This window comes from Eutrigla gurnardus (genome assembly GCF_963514095.1).
Source record: "Eutrigla gurnardus genome assembly, chromosome: 3".
In the NCBI taxonomy this organism is placed as follows: domain Eukaryota; kingdom Metazoa; phylum Chordata; class Actinopteri; order Perciformes; family Triglidae; genus Eutrigla; species Eutrigla gurnardus.
In genome coordinates, this window is record NC_139917.1 from 15,823,332 (window position 1) to 15,845,507 (window position 22,176).

The following is a 22,176-nucleotide window of genomic DNA, read 5'->3' on the forward strand; positions in this document are numbered from 1 at the left end:
CATTACTTTTCCAATAGCTAAAATGTGTGGCGACATTCTCGCCCCTTACAAAAAAGAAATATGCCGTAATGTTTCTCTCTGTCTGTCTGGATAATATAATGTTTGCTATGCTATCTATTAAAGTAGTGTCCCCTAATGGTCTGGACGTGTAAAACCATAGGATTCAGTTAACCCGACCTGCATGTTCTATAATTTGCTGAAAAAAACCCATCAGATTTGATGGAACAGTATTGGACATGAATCATCATGTTCACGTATCACATGTCCAAAACAACACAGTGGTTAATTGTTACCACTTTGCTATGTTTAGGCAGTGCTCCCCTGGAGAGGTTGCACTGAAGAGACCGTCAGAAAGAGAACCACAAAGAGAATGTCAAGGCCATCAGAATTGGAGCGATGTTGAAGCGGTGGTATTGACTAAGTATAAGCAGAGGAGAGGAGAGCTCTGTGGCTGTGTGATGCCGGCTGACAGATACATCTGGTCGGCCCCAGCACTTCACGTCTAGCAACAGCACCGGTCATGCCAAGCGCGCATACTAATTACACCGTGAAACGCATTTCAGTTATGAAGCGAAATCTTAAGCTGTATCACTTTCTGACTACAAGTCCGTCCGTCCTTCCTTTTATTCATTATCCAGCCTCGCGTGCATGTCACATCCATCCATTTCCAACCCTTCTGTCAATTTATCAAGCTTTCACATGCATTATCAGGCAGCACATGTGTGTGTCTGTTCCCACTCCACTCACCTCTTGCCTTTCATTTGCAACGTCCACCACGCTGAATCTGACTTGACACACACTTCACATCCCACGCGCATTAACATTCGTTCAGTTGCATAATGAGAGTGTCCGATGTTTTTCTTAAAAGCCTCTACGCTGAAATGTATGCCAAACAACATTTTACATCAACAAAGGAAATGCCCAACAAACTACAATCTCGTGATCTCGATCTCGTGAGACTGTCTCAAACAAAGAAACATTTCATTTATCCGTCTGAAAGATAACATTTTAGTGTCAGAATGTTTAGAAGGCATGTGGCCCTGTGAAAAATGGGTCCATAGCTGGGTGAGTTATTGAAAAAATCACAGTGACAAGACTACATACTATCTAGAAGTGACACTATGTTATGTAATTCAATGTCACATGTGGATCATTATCCATTGTCTACGTTGTTCCTTTGCTGATTCACATTCTTGCCCTTGATGAGAAATACCCATGCCAAAACACACACACACGCACGCACACACACACGCACACACACACACACACACACACACACACACACTATGAAGGTAAATCGATGTCAAAACACTTAGAAAGACGCGCAGCAGCGTGTGTGTGAACGCATGGTTACTTTGTTATGCGTGCGTGCGTGCGTACATATGAAGCAGCGAGAGACAGACGTGCGCACGCTGCTTCATATGTACGCCGCTTCATATGTACGCCGCTTCTTGTTACGCGTGACAGAGTCTGCGCACGTCGTTTCCGCGTACATGTGACAAAAATGTTCAATTATCTTCATGCGAGCGTTAATGCGTGCGTTCGCTAAAAAACGCATGAATGTTACACGTAGTTACTCTGCGTAATGTGATCACAGGCGTGCAGCAGCCATCACGCGTGAACGTGCGCGTGAACGCGTGACCATTATAAGTCAATGAGGAAACTACATTACACGTCAGGCGCTGTGTGCTGCACAGGCGTCAAAGCACGCGGGTGTGGCGCGTTCAGTTGATAGTTGCGCAAGTAATATGAAGCGATTCTGACGCCATACACACACACACACACGCGCACACACACGGACACACAAACACACACATGCCCAACGAACTACAATCACAGCAGGCGACTAAAACACAATTTATAATCAAGATTCTCATTGCCATTATGATAATGATATCCAGAGTCATATTGCCTTCAGCCTGGCCCAAACCATGATCTTATATCCACTTCATCAACTCCTGCTACTTGTCATATGAGGGCAAATGTATGCTTGATTTCTCATAGTGAATTTGGAAAGTCTTGTGTTATGTGACATTGGAGCTCCTTGAACGATGAAAGACAATTTCAAATAATAAATCCTGCTCTCCCATGTAATGCTTTTATTGTGCGCTTCTCTTTTTGAGGGGTTGCGGGGGTGGATGCGTTGCATGGAAGGATCGCGATCTCTTCTTCATCTCCTCTCATCTTTTGCATCTCCTCTCATCTTCTCACCATCTAATCCTCAGAGTAAAACGCTCAGCTTCAGTGTGGTGTCACATGGGGATGCCGCGTGTCAGCTTGTTATCGTGTTATGGTGTCTACTCATCTCGGTTTGTCATACAGATACGTGTCCACTACCTGACTTTGGAGGACTATCAAGCACCTCCTCATGTTGACATTTGTTTTTATGTAATAGTACTCATGTGTACCTCTGATGGTACCCAATCAATGTAGTGAAAGCTAAACCCATAAAATGTTGAAAACAGGTTTAAGTGGTGTTATAAATTCACATTTCCTTAATGTGATCACAGGGCTTTTTATTCTTTAATGTTCTACTTTCAGTTCTGCTGGGTTGCACATAGCCTGACAACCTGTGAGAGCAATTACTGTTCACAGTTTTAACAATTCTTTCTTCTTGTAGTGGTAATTCATCTCAGGATTTGGTTTACAAATCCCTACGTGTACCACAATATCACCAAAACGAAAAATCATGACATTGTTTACTCCATATACAGTCTAATTAAAAGTATTTGTTGTGCTGAGATCATTGTTTGATCACAGTCAACAGTATGCTGTTATGGTAACCATGGTGACGTGGCTCTATAGCTGCCGATTTTATGGCTGTCAAGACATTATGATGTTAATAAAGTTAGGTCATGCTGTGCAGGGCCTCCAGGCTGTGGTGCACCATGGGATTGATTGATGACTCTGTTGTCAGTTCAATCTAAGAAATGCATTGGAAGGGATGAGTGTAAGGCAGAGGGAGGGACAGACGAAGGGAGGAAAAGGTGGAGAAAAGATTATTGGTGGAGGGAACGCGGAATGGAAGAAAGAAATGAGGTGAGGGATGAAAGCAGGTGTAGTAAGGATGTGGAGATAGGTGGTCTCAAACAAAGAAAAACTGTCACATCCATCCATTTCCAACCCTTCTGTCAATTTATCAAGCTTTCACATGCATTATCAGGCAGCACATGTGTGTGTCTGTTCCCACTCCACTCACCTCTTGCCTTTCATTTGCAACGTCCACCACGCTGAATCTGACTTGACACACACTTCACATCCCACACGCATTAACATTCGTTCAGTTGCATAATGAGAGTGTCTGATGTTCTTCTCGAAAGCCTCTACGCTGAAATGTATGCCAAACAACATTTTACATCAACAAAGGAAATGCCCAACAAACTACAATCTCGTGATCTCGATCTCGTGAGACTGTCTCAAACAAAATCTTTCATTTTAGTGTCAGAATGTTTAGAAGGCATGTGGTCCTGTGAAAAATGGGTCCATAGGTGGGTGAGTTATTGAAAAAGTCACAGTGACAAGACTACATACTATCTAGAAGTGACACTACGTAATACACATGTGGATCATTATTAACATTTACACCAAAACAGTAAGACTAATACACAGCTTCAAGGAAATCTAAATGAAAAATAGGGGGAAAAAGGAGGAATACATTTTATTTCCATTGTCTATGTTGTTCCTTTGCTGATTCACATTCTTGCCCTTGATGAGAAACACCCATGCCAAAACACACAAACACACACACACACATACACACTCTGCTATTGATTCAGTGTGGATGCTGAATACTGAGATACAATTATCACCAGCCCTTTGCAATACTATTGATTCATATGCATTGTATCCGAACAAACAGTTGCACCCAACAATTGTAACAGATGAACCAGCTGAGAATATTGCCGACTTTTTTTTTTTCACTGTCGAAAAGGAAAAGAGCATCAATCCATCTGCCCACTTGACAAACATTAAGCCCTTTTCAGTTGTCAGTAATAGATGTCTCATATCCCAACTCATGCCTAGATATAATTGGGATCAAATATTAAATGCATATTTGTTATGCACGTTAAACGGAAATCCATCTTTCCTTCATCAAAAAGCAGGTTTCTTATAGTCGTGTGTATATATATATATATGTCCTTTAAAGCTGATATTAAATGCCATTTTCCTTCCATACACTCCATTTTTTAACAAATACATCACTATTGCTATTCACTCTGGCTTCTCATGCTGCCAAACATATTTAGCACATGTGTATCTCCAGATGTGTTTCGGTTGATTGAGTCTTCGTTGCTTCTTGGGTACATTTCCACCTAGAGTTGATGTGTTTGGGCTGCCGTATTAAAGTTCAGTCACTCAGTATCTGTGTTGATTCAGGTGGATGGTGGCTCCTGAAGTGTCAAGGAAAAGGAAAAGTTAGATTCTGTAACATGCCATCACGCTCTTGGACTATTCAGACTCATATTGTTAGCTTGTAGTTTAGACATTCCAAGGATATGTTGTTAATTGCAATAAACACATAAAGAATATGCCAACGTAAGGACAATAGGTAAAAAGTCATGGTTTGTCTGCAAGAAGATATGCAAATGGTATTGACCTTGTTTTTTTGATAACTCCTTTGGCATTTTTTTTCTGTGGCAGATAAACAGTACCCAGGTGGAGACATACATTAAAGATTGATATTTGCTTTGGTTTTTGCTATCCACTGAAAACCCAACAAAAGTTAACAGGCCAGGTCTGCATTTTCTTTTTCTTTTTTTGCTGCAGGCAGAGAAGGAGTCAGCATTCTTGCTTCCCATCAAGGCTTGTTGGTATCATCATGTGAGACTATATGGAGAAAAAGCATTGGTGGGGGGGATCAACAGTCAGTGGGGTGTTTAGGTCATGCAGCCTCAGCAAATAAAGACATAATGTGTGTGAGAGAGAGACTGATAAAGAGGGGAGAGAGGTGTAGAAGTGAGATAGGAAGTGAATTAGGGAGCAAGCGAGAGAGAGAGAGAGAGAGAGAGAGAGAGAGAGAGAGAGAGAGAGAGAGAGAGATAGAGAGAGTGTGTGTTTGCAGTAGAAAGCAAAGTGGAGAGAGTGAGAGAGAGTCAGAGATGGACAGATATAGTAGTGCCTTGCAGCCAGTGTCCATATCTCTTAGCACCGATGACTCCTCTTGCTGCACTACAACTAATGGACTCTGTCCTCCTATGCCATCTTATCTGACCCTTCTCTCTCTCTCTTCCCATCCTCCCTTTCTTTCTCTTTCTCTTTCTACTCGTGCAATCTCTCCACTTCACTGCGCCACCTCAATCTCATTTTTTGTCATGCTCCGGTCTTTCTCGCTCACACAAATCGCAGCTATCTTCCTCCCTCCTGCTCTGCGCAGTTCTGCTTTTCTTTTTTCTTTTCACTTGTTTAATACCGAGTCCATCCTCTCTGACATCTTGACCCAAACAGGGGAGGCATGAACATGCAGTTTCCATCTTCTTTCTCTCTCTTTCTCCCTGAAGCCTTCGCTGCGGTGCTTGTTTGGTATCGGTGCAGAGCTGAACGATTGCAGATTTTCACAAATTAAAAACAGAATGCAAATCTAGCGTGACATAAAGAAAAATGGAAGCCAATAAAGTGAAGGAAACTACTACTAAATTCAGTTGACAAATGGCGACAATGCTAGTGACCCCAGCCGCTGTATTCAGAATTAATAAATGATATCTTGCAGGTAAGGTATTCACTTAAACCGGTGCAAAGTGGTTCATACATATTTTCACACATATTCTCCATATTTGTGTCCCTTTCAGATGACACAGGAGCAGTATATCCTTGCGGCGCAGCCCAACCCCCTCCACCAGCGGGGGGCGTCGGTGTGTGGCACCCAGGTTTACCCGGCAGTGGGAATCTACGGCTGGAGGAAGAGATGTTTGTATTTCTTCATCCTCCTCCTCCTCGTCACCATGATCGTCAACCTGGCGCTGACCATCTGGATCCTCAAAGTCATGAACTTCACTCCGGTAAGAGGCTCGTTGGTGTGTGCCATCTGCATGCCCGGGTGTTATATGGTTTTGTGTTGATGTGGGCGTTTATGTGACAGAAGTGGACGTCATTGCACTTTCCTTTTGACTTCACACTTGTTCTGTTCCAAAATACTCACCTGACCAGTTTTCACAACTGGATGTCAATAGTTTTTTTTTTTTTTTTTTTTTTTTATATACTTGTGAACTCCGTCTTTACATGATGTTACTGATTAATTTCCTGCTTCCTTCCAACGGTCCGGATAGCCTTACAGTCAATGCGTTTTTCTCTCATTCTTTAGACCACACTTTGTGAGCTTTTGCCTTGAGCCTAATCAAATCTTAACCATAGCGGCGGCAGCAGGGATGGAGTGAAACACAGAAATCAGCTGAATCAGTCCATATTTTTATTCATTGGCTTTCCCCCCGCTCTATTTATATAACCTTGGCATTTACATTCTTATTTTCATTATGTTTCACCATTGCTCTCATGCCCATGCTGGGCCTCATTTCTCGCTGCTTTGTCAGCACCTTTTTTGAAAGTACATGCCATTTAAGTACATTAGACTTGACTGATTGTGGGACCAGCTAGTGACGCAGTAACAGCCACTGTAGGAAGTAATAAAAAAATATTTTGAAGGATACTGAACACTAGCACAAACTAGTAACAACATTTTTTTTTTTTAGGTGAGGAAATATCTTTTGTTAGTGCTCGCCTCTGTATGAGGTTATTTTTCTCTTTTCAACCCAGCATGTCATCAAGGGGTTACAGCACCCATACATCCAATATCCCATATTGCCTTGGGGCTCAAGGAACTACTCTGTGATAGTATATATGCAAATGAGGTAGGATTTGACCTCTGCAAACCTCTGGTAAAGCTTCATCACATCATGCCTTATGTTTCAAAAAGCGACTTCACAACATCAGGGGAAAGGAGGGGAGGGACAGCTAAATGTGCCTGAGGGGAGGCAGCCAGTACTAAGAATCAAAGAGCAGAGGGTATTTCAAAGGCTATATACTGTGTGTGAAAAACAGAAACAGTATGAGAGACCAAGAAACATGAGATGTTACAAATGCAGGGAGGAAGTTTAAAAAAAGATGTATAAAAGTGCATGTATAGAAGTATAGAAGTACGGAAGGGGAAATACTGTTTTGTTTTATTCTATGTAAATGAGTCTGATACGTGAGACAATAAGAAAAATCTAGCAATTAGAATGAGGCCCATTTATTTTTCATAAATGCATCTGACCATGGCTACATTATATGTCTTCAGTTAAATGTATTCAGTGAAAAGTAAGAGAGTGGAGCTCATTGATAGGTGATTGATGGGTGTTTGCGTCATGTTTATGTAGGAAGATAAGGGTTATACCTAATGGTACCTATGTAAACTGTGTATGTAAGGAAACTACGATATTAAAATATGTATATCAATGTGTAATTAATCTACAATTTCAATACCTGCTCTCGTAAAAGGGGCACCATCTGTTGGTCAGACAGAACTTTATAGAATTCACGTTAATGATTCTAATGACCATTTATTAATTAATTAACAACTAATCAATATCATTTAATAAATCAGTCTCATTTCCTTAGATCATAAGTTCTTGAAATAGGGATCTTTGTATTCTGCACAGAAGAAATATCCACGGACAACGACTTTATGCTTTAGGGGAATTTATTGATTAACTAGGGATTAAACAAAAGTGAATAAAACAATAGCAGAGGTAATAAACAAAACACCAATACAACGCCAGGAATATAACTGGAAATGTGATTAACAGCTCATCTAGCACGTTTGGCGATAAAGGCGAGTGTGTTCTTCCCAAGAATTTGGACTCCTTAGTAAGAGGAAAAGGTGAATAATGGGATAAATGACCTCACAGATATTAGATATTAACAGACGCTATACTTAGTTTCACCCTGCAACTCGGTCATTACTGTTGAATGCGGATTCGGTCTTACTTTGGGACGCTTCTTCTCGGCTTACTGAAACTCCTTGCTGTGGCCCGAGGGAACCGTTAGCGCCGATCTGCGGTAGTTTCGTAGCGGGCGTCCGTCTTTGCCGTAATCCGTCTTAGTTCAACAGCTGTCTTCTCCTTGAATTCGGCCTTGGGTGGCTTAGGTATAAGCGTTAGTCAATATGCCAAATCTTTGCGGCCGCCGATTGAGTTAGCATTGATCAAAAAGGCTTGCGGAAAAAGAAAAGCTAAAAATACAAAAATGAAGAATCTAACGTCGAACGAACTATTCTAATAAAAGGAGTAAAAATTGGGAACTAAGAAAAGTACGAAACTTGAAGAGGGTAAGAGCAAAGGCGAAGGCTGGATGGCCAGCGCCTGGTGGCACGATCGGGAGGCAAGAGCGCCTGGATGCAAGAGCTCAGCCCAGCCGGGAGGGCCAGAGCCGGGAGGGGAGCCCAGGAGGGAAGAACGCAACAGGTGTCTGTAACACGCAGCTTTTATGCTGACCGAGGGGGCGTGTCCAGGAGGGACCCGTTCAAGTTACAGTCCGAAATCTTTGTGATTTAAACTTTTAAACAAAGCGAAATGCAATCCTATGACTAGAACGTTTGAACACCATCTCGCCGTTATGGTCAAAGTTGGCACATAGAATGATAGGTCAAACAAATGAAACATGAACTGTAAACATTTCTCTGTACAAATCATTTTTGGTAGAGTTGAAAGGAACTTTGATCAAACACATACAATGCAAACCTATCAAACTAGCCCAAACAAGTTTAGTAACTTAGTAAGCATTTTGTCCTTGATGATGCGGGCAGATTAATGAGCAAACATATTTTCGTCTGACTGTGTGAGTGCAGTAGTTAAGTCCATTACAATGACAATGTTAATTTTTAGCAATTTGGTAACTTCTCTGTCCTTCGGCGTAGAACGACGGGAAGTTCGCCAGTATGCTTATAATTCCTCAATGATTGTTATGGATGGTTTTAAACTAATGTTGAACACATATCTCATCCTTTTCTTGGATTGGTCAAAATGTGAACATGATTTCCTGCAGAGTTCATGTGACCTCTCTCTGCATGTCAGCAGACCAGGTCATTAGTTTATGACTCCCAAGAGGGGAGGAAGGGGTCTTCACCATGCCTTGGGAGCAAATGGTGAGGAAGAGATAAGGGGCCCTAGTTTCGTAGACCAGGCGCAGTAAGCTTTCAGCGCACCTGCGCCGCGCCGACGGGCAGTGTCCGCCTGGACTTTGCAAGTTTCGTGGACCGCGCAGGCTCGCGCAGGCTCGCGCAGGCTCGCGCAGCTCGCGCAGGCACACCTCCCGTCTCGCCCACCGGCGCAAGTGGGAAAGAGGGAGGAGAAGAAGGCGTGAGTGGGAGATGAGGAGGAGACGAGGCGTGGACTGGGATTAATACAGCCGATTCAGATCTTCACTAATCAAATGAGCTCCTCTCCTCTCCTTTAATGCGTTAGGGGAGGTTCAGTGCAAGTTCCGTCATTTGACAACCCGATGACAGAAGCAGCGCCGGCGCTCCCACCACGCTCATCACGCGCTGTGCGCGCGTATCATAATAATAACAATGCCCATATGATAAAAAACAGGAGAGAGAGAGGGAGATGTTTTGGTCCGAGAGGCTGAGTTTCCGTTACGCGTGCCATCCGCCTTTGATCTGACGGGACAATCTATATAGATATAAATTCACGTGTTGATTCAATTAGTTGCATTAAATAGTGTTTGTTGTGATTATTTATTGCATTTAAATGTGCCTGGAACTGTGGAAACCTGCCTGTGAGGTCTCGGTGACGTGTGCGCACTGCGCGCTGTCAGCCAAACTTCCACTCCGCCAGCTGTGATTCGCATTGAATGAATGGACTTTATTTACGCCTTGCGCCTTGCGCCGAAAGTAGACCAGGTTGGAGCTGGCAAGCTTTCAGCGCAGTCTCGGCGAGGCTTTTTGCCACGAAACTTCCGCTACGCCAAGCTGAATCTTTGACGCCTCCCCCTGCTGCGCCGCCACACCCATCTTGGCGCAGGCGATCCACCAAACTGCCAAACTGACGGTGCGCAAGGCTGCGCGGGTCGAAACTTGCATTGCGCCGGCTCCGCCACCCTGGGCCGCCCTCCGCTGCGCCACGAAACTAGGGCCCAAGGTGTTATCCTTTATACTTCAATCGAGGCTCTCTGTCAAACAAAGGTGTTAATCAGTTTCCAGATGTGTTTAGGTGCCTCAAAGTCTAGTGACTCTGAAGGTCTGGTCCTCCTCGTTCGGGGGTGCGTGGAGAACTTGTAGATGCTCTGATTTAAGGGTTCGTAAATCCTCTAACCGAGCCATAAAGCGGCCTCCATTTCCTCCAGGTCGGTCCAGTGACCTGAAGGAGAATGTTTACTCATCTGCTGCGATGGGACCTTTGTCTGTATATCTTTTAAAGGTGAATAGTTCATCTTTCGTTCGTTGAGAAGTCACATCCGAGAATTGTGGGGCTGTGGCCCCTACATTTATACTCATAGTTATCTTTGTCTATCTGAATCAACTGGTTTTCATCAAATGAAATATGTTTTTAATTTAGAGGAAGTGGACATTTAATAAACCATTATTTGGTTATAAGATATTTATTTGTTGCTTGTTGAACAAATAACACAATCTGACAAGCATTACATTTCCCTTGAAATATGTTTTTTTCTTTCAAATTTGTTTATTTGAGAGTGTGCGAAAGAACAAAATAATAATAATAAAAAGCCTGCAGCTGTGAAAATGGACTTCTGAGGTGGCAAAAAAGACGGAATGCAATATTGTAGAAGGAACAATGGTAATGAAAACAAAAGGCACATGACCTCTCTTGGGCCCTGCTTTCTGTCAGCTGTCAGACTTTAGACTGCGCTTGAAATAAGTATTGTGCGGATTAATATCCTGTGCATTATCCTGCAACAGCATCCCTTCAGTCGCCCAGCTATCAGTCTAGCAGTGCTACATGCTGACGTTTGAAAGAGAGTAGCTGGCGGAGCAGAGATCAGTATGGTCGACGGGTAAGGGACAAACAAAGAATAACAAGACCAAACCAAGGAGGCAGTAAGACGGGCAGTGAAAGATTGGATTGTTGAGTTGGCCTGGAGGAAAGACGTGGTGTGGGGATGAAGAGAAGAGTGTTGACTGTAGAAGAACGGTGAGGGCCGATAGGGTTGAGCAAGTGTGTCTTCATGTGGTGTAAATGTAGGCTGTGTGGCTTCTCCCTCCTGTCCTCTGTCTCTTAACCCTTTTCCACCAACACAAACCTAGTTCAAGAACCGGGCCGGTTGCCGTACTGGTTCGCAACTTCTGAGAACCTGTTTGTGTTTCAACAGGCTAGAGAGCCACGTCATTACGTCACTATGTCTGCATACGTCTGAGGTTTCACCAGAAACGCCAGCAACTCAGAAGCACGAGTCCTGTTATCATATATTGAACAGCATGATTAATTGACCACAGCTCCTTGGGGACATCGAATCAAGCATTCACATATGAATACAAAAAGGCAGGCTGCCTCCCATCTTTCACTCTCACTATCTATAACTTTCCCTGCATGTTTGTGCTGAGCACATAATTAACATATCAAGATGCTTTTTTTTTTTTTTACAGTGCTGCACATTTGTTTTTTGTTTCAATTGACACAAGTTCAATTGTTTCATCCGAGGTTTCACTTCTGGTTGTCGTACGACATAAGGACAACGTTCTTTGCTCTCCGTTTATTGCTGTTGCACTGCTTGTGGCTGCTTTGCACCATCAACCCTCTGATGCAGGGGCCTCCTTGTGCAGCGGATATTTTATCAGAAAATCTCGTGAATTTATATTTTATGAAACCACAAATGGGACAAGAGTTAGCAGGCTAGCACGACCCGGCACTCCTCCGACTTACTCCCAGCCGCTGGGAGACTGAAGGAGAGCCGCCACCAGCTTTGGAGACAGGCCAGTCCAGCTGTAGCAACTCAAATTCAGCCAGCGCAAACCGTAACACCTCCATCGCAGAGCGACTGTCTGCTCTCCTCCTCAAAGCAGAAGGAGGGACCATTAGACTCAACCATGGCTCGACTCATTTTCTGTAACCGATATACCATGAAAACATTGTGCACACTAGCATTAGCTAACTAACTAGCCATCCGCTAAATGAGTCTACACCCTCTTGTCATAGCTGAGGAAAGCAAAGCATGCAATCACCAGATAACCAGTCATTAACAATGATTCACCAGCTGTAGTGTACTGGTTGTTTAATGTCACAGGAGAGAGAGAGCAGGCCCATGCTGTGCTATGACTGGAAAGTGTAAAAGCAGTAGTTGCTGTGGGGAGAGAAGAGAAGGGTGGTTAGAAAGAATTCTCATTCTTTTATTTCATGATGTAGATTATTAGTCCTGAACAGTCGATTCTATCTCACAATTGGCCTTGCATGATAAGGGCTCATTTAAAACATCAGATTGCATATTGAGCCATTTTCAACATGAAAGGCCAATTTTTATTAATTTAGTAAGACGCGTCAATGTTCACACCAGCATTGCATTTACACTTTTAAAAGCACATCAACAATAAAATAACTGGCTCGTACAAACACACATTTTCATCATTGCTCATTTCATGGCTCCAAGATTACCATTTCCATTGATCACCATTCAAATCATGTCTAACCACCCTAATATAATGAAGGCCTTTCTTAAACTTTTGGTTTTGTTGCCAGATGCAATTCTCATTGTAATGGTGAGAATAAGATATTTGCTTTTGAAGAGACAGCTTTGGCAGTAAATTGGAGAGGAGGGACCTGTGGGGAGTCTGTGTGTGTGTGTGTGTGTGTGTGTGTGTGTGTGTGTGTGTGTGTGTGTGTGTGTATGTGCGTGCGTGCGTGTGTGCGTGTGTGTGTGTGTGTGTGTGTGTGAGTGCGTGTGTGCGTGCATGTGTGTGTGTGTGTGTGTGTGTGTGTGTGTGCGTGTGTGTCCGTGTGTGTGAGAGAGAGAGAGAGACAAAAAGAGAGGGGAACAGAGAAAGTGTATGTGCCAGCAATTATTCAGTAATTGTTCGTGCTGTGTGTCGTGTGTGTGTGTGTGTGTGTGTGTGTGAGAGAGAGAGAGAGAGAGAGAGAGATTGTGTGTGTGCGTATATACCCACGTTTGTGTGTGTCTCCCCTCCCCTGAGTCTTTTTGGCTTTCACTGGAGAGAAATTCAATTTCAGTTGTCACTCACCAATCAGCCTGCCTAATTCCTGGTCTGGACTAGACTAGGGTGTGTGTGTGTGTGTGTGTGTGTGTGTGTGTGTATCTCATCTCAATACCTGTCCAATCCACAAGGTCTTCTTAACAGGGTTTGTAGGGTGCTTGTAAAATAACCTCTAACAATATGTACAGACCATTTCTTGAATACTCCTCTTTCCCACTATAGTCATAAACCAGATATAATTTATTAACATCATTTTATTTCCACTACAATAAATGCTCCACTAACACAATGTGGGTGTCAACATGTCATCAGTGCTTGCGATGAAGTAGCAGTTTCTGAGTTTACAGCAACAAGTAAACTGGAAGGAATTAAGATTTGTGTGTTTAACTTTGTGCCCATCTCAGCACTTTTAACGGCTGGCCGTATAAATACCACATCAACGTGATGGATGGCAGAAGAATAACAATAAAACTGCCATTTATCTGTAATTTGTTTCAGCATTCTCAGACATGGGTGACAATTGTAAACTTTTACTGGCAGTGTGTGAAGTGTTTTTATTTTAATTTTATTTTTTTGGTACTTTTATATCCTGATTGGCTGCCAATCTGATGAGGCAACCGATTAAACTTTATTATCGTGGTACTTTTCAGATCAGGATTACAGGGAGATTTTAAGATGATAAAACAATAATGGGGAAATCAATCAAAATGAACAACATTAATTAGAAATGGCATTACGGCTGCATGATGCATTTCATCATCTGGTGTTTACATCAGCTTGTCTGTGAGCCTACATGCTATGGTTACCCATAACACAGCCATACTCCAGCCTTTTCATCCTCTAGGGTGAATATATGTGTTTGCCTCCAAACTTTTACTTTGAGTTTGACTGGATTTTTAAATCTTTAAATGTCATCTTACATTGCATGTACACACACATCATAAGAATACAGAAAACTCAACGAAGCAGTGTATTGGTGATATAATTGATAGTAGATTTGAGCTAATTTTAGTTAGTTTTATCTCAAATTCAACATCATTGGAACATTGTAAATTTTATTATCACTGCTCAAATTGAACCATTGTCAATGTGCACTTAAAAATCTGTTACAGGCACATTTATCAAAATGTCAAGGTAATTTAATTCAGTTCTTACTCCCTTTCTGTTTTGTTAAAATAAAAAGTACCAAAACTGAGCTGTCAATTAAGATATTTTAATGTGTTTTGCCGAAGGAGATTAAATGGAGGAGAGAAACGGCTTCCTCAGTGTTGTGCATTTGCTCACAGCTGTTTAACAGACAATTTGACTTAGTCATTTCCTTCAGGCAAATAGGGCGATAGGTACATGATCTCAATTAACAAAAGGTGTGCTCTTCGCTGTCACAGCTGCTCTCGTGATTTATGTTCAGAGTGTGCTTTTCTTTTTCATAATATCTCTGCCTGTTATAGCTTTAAGTTGCTTTGCAAATAAACTAATCTGAGAGATACATTTAGTGAAGAATGAAAGAAAAGAGAGGAATTGGAGTGAGGGAGGCGAGCAGGGAGGATGGTGAATGATACATGAAAGAAGACAGACATGTGAAAAGGATGGAGAAGGGAGTGTGTGTGTGTGTGTGTGTGTGTGTGTGTGTGTGTGTGTGTGTGTGTGTGTGTGTGTGTGTGTGGTTTAAATAGAGTGGCCCATCATCCACGCTCAGCTTCTCCCTCCTGTCCTCTGCCTCTTGGGTCCTTAGGGACTTGGAGAGGTGTCGGTTTCACTGCCTCATGGAGTGGAAGTGAGTGGATGAAGGGCTGGCAGAGACAGGCAAAATGTTGAGTGTGGTGTGTGCCTGTGTGAGTGTTACAGTGTTCATCAAGTTACCGTCACCTTCACTGTCTTCAGTTCAGGGCCCCTTCAAGGCTATGGTCTGTGAGCTGTTGTTTTGTTGTGTTTTTACACCTGAGTTTTAAAGTGTCAAACTTGATATTTGAAATCAAATTCCTCATCCATACAGTACATACACAGTATATGTCAAGTGTATCACAGCAATCGGTTTACATTTCTGACAATGTAAAAAACACATGTATTCTAAGCTAATCCAAACTCAACCATAACAAGTCGTTTGCTTGTGTTGTGTGCTGTGCTGTTGTGTTGACCAGGTGTTAACAACTGCTATCGTATCCCAGGAGAGAGCACATTTCTACTGGAAATGTAATATGGAATGCAGTTTAGGAAGGTGATTTTGTAGTAGATAGGGTTGCTAAACATGTATGCAGGTGTGCGTGTGTGTGTGTGTGTGTGTGTGTGTGTGTGTGTGTGTGTGTGTGACTAAAATGTGCTGTTGAATTCACTATGAGCTCCCAAAGCTGCTGTACTCAGCTCCTCGTCTAGACCAGCCACGTCATTATGGCTGTTCACACCTGCACTGTGTAATTTATCGCACACACACACACACACACACACACACACACACACACACACACACACACACACACACACACACACACACACACACACACAAATTCACACACATTTTTCTCACTTTGTCAGTAACAGTGCTGACCTCAGGTAATGGGAGAGTCCAGCGTGAAATAATCTGTCCTCCGGTGTCACACACACACCGCACACACACACATACACACACACACATACACACACACACACACACACACACAGTGGAGAGGGGTTAATGTGACGTATCCATCAGACTTAGAGTGCTGACACACCTGATGTTAATCGCTTGAATGATCAGTGCATACACACTCCTGCACACACACACACACACACACACACACACACACACACACACACACACACACACACACACACACACACACACACACACACACACACAGAAGAAAAGACTGTTTAATATTTGAAATGATATTGTGTGAATGAGTTCTACACGACTGAGTTTCTCTCCCTCAATAATGAAGCTTTATTTTCTCACCAATATACACAAGGGGAATTTGTTAAAGTATGTTCATTATGTTGCAGAGTTAATGACGCCTTGATTATATTCCATCCATCCATTATCTGTAACCGCTTATCCTATTCAAGGTCGCGGGGGTGCTGGAGCCGATCCCAGCTGACACTGGGCGAAGGCAGGGTATAACGTGGACCGGTCACTGTCTATCACAGGGCAGACACGTAGAGACCGACAACCGTTCACACTCACATTCATGCACATGTCACTCCTCACAGAAGGCCGGCCCGGAGCCGAGCCACAGTCCTAACCACCACACCGCTGTGCTGCCCTTTGATTGTGTTCGTACAGCCAAATCAACATGGTACGTAAGAGCTGATAAGAAGGGACAGGGTCTACTAGACATTCAACGTGCTACTTATCTTTTTAAGCAGCTTATATTTCCATGAAATGTTACTAGGGGGGCAACTAGAGTATTTAGTTTGAAACAGATTACCTGTCAAACTACAACTGTACATCATTTTCATTTGGGTCGTACTTATTCTTATATGTAACCGATGATGTTTTTATAAGAACATATCATAGGCTGATTGATACTCAAGGGAGCATTGGATTTTCACCTAATGTCCCTTTTCCACACATTAAGCCACTCAGTTCAGTGATTTCCCCTTGCTTCCTGTAGAAATTTGCTTGTGTAATGGGATTTGCTTGACAGGTTGAATAAGTATCATGTTCTGTAGCTGCCTCTACTCAGACCCCGATGTACTTCAGGTACCTCAGGTAGTGAGATATCTTTAAATACCGAAAAATGTTAGTGGATTTCAGATGAAACTGTGCTTTGATTAATAGAAATACTATTGAGCTGCCAAAACTATTCGGTCACACTGTGATCATGGAATAAAAGGTGATCATCTTTACACAATTTCTTTGCGTACTTCTACTAAAGTTTTATTGACCACGAGTGGAGCCAAACAGTAATGTTTTCTAAAGCTTGTCTCCATAGAGTTTGTGCTTTGTCACACACAATGGCACAATCCCAATATCCACACTCATGAACTCACAGATTTTGAGGGTCTGTGAGGCTTTAGGGCCGTGCCACTGTCAAATCACTGCTTGCTTGAGGGATCTCTCAGGCATTTTTAACTCTTTTTCCTCAAGTAATTATCCATACAATCATAGTGTTATGAAGTTAAACACGGGATACCAGGGAAGCGTGGTATCAAGGTAAATAAAGAGGACGGGACATGGGTGTTCAGACTGACATATCTCATTTACACAGAAACATTTAGGATTTAATATGGGACATAAAATACACTTTATTTATTCATCAACCATTCATTTTTATTTTGTTTATTGAAGCTGTTTTTACGAAAACAATAAATAGATTAGTTGATAATTACCTCTCGTCTGGCACAACAAAAGCCTGGGACACATGCAGGCTGTAAAATAAAAACCCTTAATTGTAAATGTCATGGTTTTGTACCATCAAAGTAACATGACACGCCAAGTGCTGTCTTATCTGTACAAGAATGTACTTATCTTGTACATTTCCATTTCAAGCTCTTGCAGCCTCTCACACTCAACCATTTACCAGGTGACATCAGTTGAGTTTCTGAGGGTTCAGGGCTTAAGGCCTTTGGGGGACATTGGGATTGGGCCATACACACCAGAAGCATGTGAAAGAATATGACTTACATTTTTGATAAGCCATATGACTGTGTAACTTATGAAGCTTCAAACAAAACCAAATGGTCTGCAGTGAAAGTTCCAAGTTCTACCTTTAAGCTTGGTTGTCCTCCAAGCCAGGCCAAAACCACCACAGCGACGAATGTATATCACCGAAGAGAAAAGATAATAAGAAAAAGGAAAACAACAGTCTCTGCCATCGCCACTTAAATTTCTGTCTGCACAAAACAACGATGTCTTTTCATAGTCAGCAACATTTTTCAGTTTAAACTCACTGAGAGAGGCAAGAACTTTAACATTTAATCAATTTGATGTGTATTTTTATGCATCGACCCAAGGGTATTTTCTTGTGCGTGGGTAAGACAACCAAGTAGTGTCTGGGCGAATATGTGACACCTTTATCTGAATCGGTCAGCACTTTTGTCCCATTATTTCCAGTGGCAATATGTCGCACAATGATAAATAAGGAACACACACACCCACGCACACGCACACACACACACACACACACACACACACAAACAAACAGACACACAAACAGCTGACCCATTGCCTTTTTGTACAGCTCTATAAGCTCAATGTGTGTGTGTGTGTGTGTGTGTGTGTGTGTGTGTGCATGCGTGCGTGTGTGTGTGTGTGTGGCAGGGGGTGCTCCATCTAGCGTGTAAGTGCGTTTGTACCGTATATGTGTGAAGGCAAAATATCCATCAGTCAGCAGTTTTAGCCTTGTTATCTCTGCTGGCACTCTATCAACGATATAAACAATGATAAATAATGAACACACACTCATCTTAATGGAGTCGGCCTGTGTGTGTGGGCGTGTGTGTGTGTGTGTGCCTGTTGGAACAGACACTATAAACTGTGCTTAAACAATCGAATTGGAACATTTGTTTGTGTGAGGGTCTATAGGGATATGGTAGTCTGCTGTTGCTTTCATGCTGACAAGCTTGTGTGTGTGTGTGTGTGTGCGTGTGTTAGTACATGCACTGAGGTGTCATGAGACATGAAGTCTTAGAGATACTTAAATCACTCCGACACAATCCTAGCTGTGTGTGCCTCTTCTTTATTTGTTTACTCACGTTAACAGTAAATGTTTACACTTTCACATCCCTCTCTGGACATTATACAAATTACATAGATGTCATCATCCTCAGTTTTTGTTTAGTAATATTTCCTGTTTTATGAAAGAGAAAAAAAAAAGACGAAAAGAGTGTTTGTTGGAACAAATGAAGCGATGGTGGTCAATAATTAGCAGAGAAAAGTGGATGAGATGATCTTGTGCTGAACTTCTTTTTCACGCACAATCTCTCTACGTTCACTCTAGTGTTGATATGGATAATGATTGCAGTGCAGACCAGGGGTGTCTAAACACACAACTGCATGTATGCTGTAATGCTCCTTAGACTGAAGTTGCACAGAGAGACACTATAGCTGTCACTTGAGATGACCCATAGTTCAAACTATTCATTTGTGACTCTGATTCTGTTAAAATACCCAAGTGGTTGAGTCAAAGACACTCATCTCAAACTTCTTTAAGCTTCTGTCCTGTGCCCTGTTAAAAAGAATACAAAGATAAATAACTGAGATTATAGGTTGTTTTCAGGTATAAAAGGCTTTCACATACTCTACAACAGGGATTCATATTTTTCCGGAAAATTAGACATTTGCATACACAAGGTTCCCAACCTGACCGCTTTAGTGCATCATTTAGTGGTTTCAGTAAATATTAAGGCAACAGAATGTTTGTTAGTCAACAGTAGACTGATGTGGTGTCAAGACTTGGCGACACATAAGCACTTGCGTGTACTTATGATGAATGATGTATAAACTTGACCGAGGCAACCGATCTAAAGTTATAACTTCTGAAATGAAGTTATGTCGCTGTGTCCGTCAGATAGCAGCTCTGCTTTTCTCTCTGTTGTGTTTACATTTTATTAAAATGTGCCATAGTTAATAGTTTCCTCATTATATACTATTTCATCCACCCGCAAGCCATCAGCTATTTATCAGAATGTACATTTTTATGGGCCCACCCTGGTCTGTGGGTGCCTGCGGATATAACTGGAATCTGCTCCTCTCTAATGCACACGTTGAATTACACTTGCATTGTAGCTTTTATGATTTGATGTGACAACTACATTGATTGATTGATAATATAAAGTTTTGAATGTGCAGGTTGAACTTAAGAATATGAAATTGCCTGTGATCTGCCTACTGAAAACTGCCTCATCGGAGTGCTACTTGACTGTCATTGTATAATCAAATGGAATTCACTAAAGCAAGTACATTGAGGTTTTCAAAGTCATTCTATTTAGCTGACACTGATTTTGTTTGCTGTTACAAGTTTTTTTATAGAACTTTTAAGTGATGAGAAGATGTTTCATCAGAATAGTATTTCAGGGGATTACTATCTGCTTACGTCTTCCTTTAGTACCCTGCATTTCCCAAAACATGCTGACATATTTTAGCATGTGTTATATTAGGATGGACTGTTCTTTTGAAAATAAAATGGCGTTACACCCACCCTGCCAGAACACGTTTGCATTTGTACCTCACGGTAATAATGATTTTCCTTTCACTAATTAATATGTCCATCTACTGCATGGCTGTCTCATTCGTCATAGAGCTTCAAAAATGCCCCATTCATGCATGTGTTACAATATCACCACCTGCTGCCCCCTGTTGGTTCCAGTCCTTTGGTTGATGTCATGTTTGGCAGCATCGTGTCCTCTTCTTGCACTTTCTCTGTGTTGCTTTGCTTCCCATTTTCCTAGTGTACACTGTATGGTCCATCAATCGTTCAGTCGTGTGATTGTCTTCTTGTCGGAGCTTCACATTGTTACATTACATTACTTTACATTTATGTAGTTGAAGCTTTTATCCAAACCACTTACAATGAGAGCATTCACCCATGTCAAAGTGCAAGAATTATACAAGTACTTAAAAAACGAATCAAACGTATAACCAATGGGTGGAAGTGGTGACTTGCTCAAATTGGGAAATGCAACATTTACTGGCCAATTTGGCCAAAATCACTGTCAGATATCTAAATCTTGCGCTAAGACACTTCAACAGGCTGGATGCTACCTGACAAGTGAGATGCAGCCCGGTGGTCGCTTTACTGTCCACCCTTGAACCACCGGTGTTGTTAACCTCTAGATCGTTATATTAAACCCTCTGGAACCTACAGTGAGTTCAAGCCTTTTTAGTGTTTGGAAAGCAATTACAGGCCAGATGTATTCCGTACAGAGTTGAAAGATCCATTCTGTGTTCCATTGTGCATTAAATGATTTCTAGAGGAGATGAAACTCTAATGATCCCTGTGGGAAAATTGGATCATTGCAGCAGCAAATAAGATACAGCGAAGGAAATAAGAGGATATAAATAAGAGCAGAAAAATTAGGTGATATCAGACATAACAACGCAGACAATTGGACCATTACCAACACATTCAGTGAAGTCAAATGTATAATGATAAATAAATGGTTGTGGTATAGCATAATAGCATAACATCATATACAATATAAACAAACCACATGCTATTGAAAAGAAAAGTGCAGTTGGAAAAGGAGTCCCGGTAGCGTCTGTATGTATTAGGCGAGTGATATCAATTTAGATAATGAGAAGCAAAGAATCAGGTGCAAGGCTGCAGATTCTCCAAAAAGCATGAATCATTGTGAGCTGAATGGGTGAAGGAATCCAGCAACAGTACTGGACCAAGCTTTAACCAACCAGTGCTTCTCCACTACAATAACCTTCATCCATCTCACTGAATTGCTTGCATAGTAAAGGATGCATATCACCTAATAGTTGTTTTAATACCAGTTCATGTGGAATCAGTGTCATGTCATTTATTTGTCATAACTGCATAGTGAGTGTCGGTCCATAGAGTACAAACATGTGACTAGATTTAAGCAACTGCTTGCCTTCCTCAAATTCCATAAACAGTGAAAGGAAAACGTTCAATAAAGACAGCATATGTACTGAAGTTATGATTAGTTGTGAGAAAGACTGAATACTATTCCCAGACATTGACAAACACCTTCCTTCCTACTCGTCAGACAGTCGGAGTAGATACTCTTAACCTAATAGTTAGTAGTACAGTTTAAATGAATGAAAACCACTTACCCGTAATTTCATTCCCACTAATTTGCCTACTGCAGTTTTCTGTTCAGATCATGGTAGTAGTTGGTATCGAGCACAAATGTGGGTTATTTTCTGCTGTGAGTTGATTTTCAACTCAAGGCGTTCTCGGCACTTCTGCAAAAACACATCACTCTCATTGATAGCAATTACTAAGGCTGCTAAAAGACACTCCGATCAGAGCCTAGTGTATGTGTTAGTCAAATACATTCTGGAAAAGGCATTTGCATTTAAACTAATTGCAACATTTTCTTTCATTATTTCATGTTGAGTGCATTTGTTCTCTAATCTCTCATCGTGTATTGTG

At 41.8% G+C, this 22,176-nt stretch overlaps 1 protein-coding gene across 1 annotated transcript in view; it reads left to right on the top strand.

Annotated features, from left to right (window-relative positions):
- Positions 1–22,176, top strand: part of LOC311011220 (zeta-sarcoglycan-like) — a 303,588-nt gene that overhangs the window by 150,526 nt on the left and 130,886 nt on the right. The window contains exon 2 of the mRNA XM_084006038.1: positions 5,787–5,996. Within this exon, the coding sequence (XP_083862164.1) occupies positions 5,787–5,996 (210 nt within the window). The remainder of the gene's footprint in view (positions 1–5,786; positions 5,997–22,176) is intronic.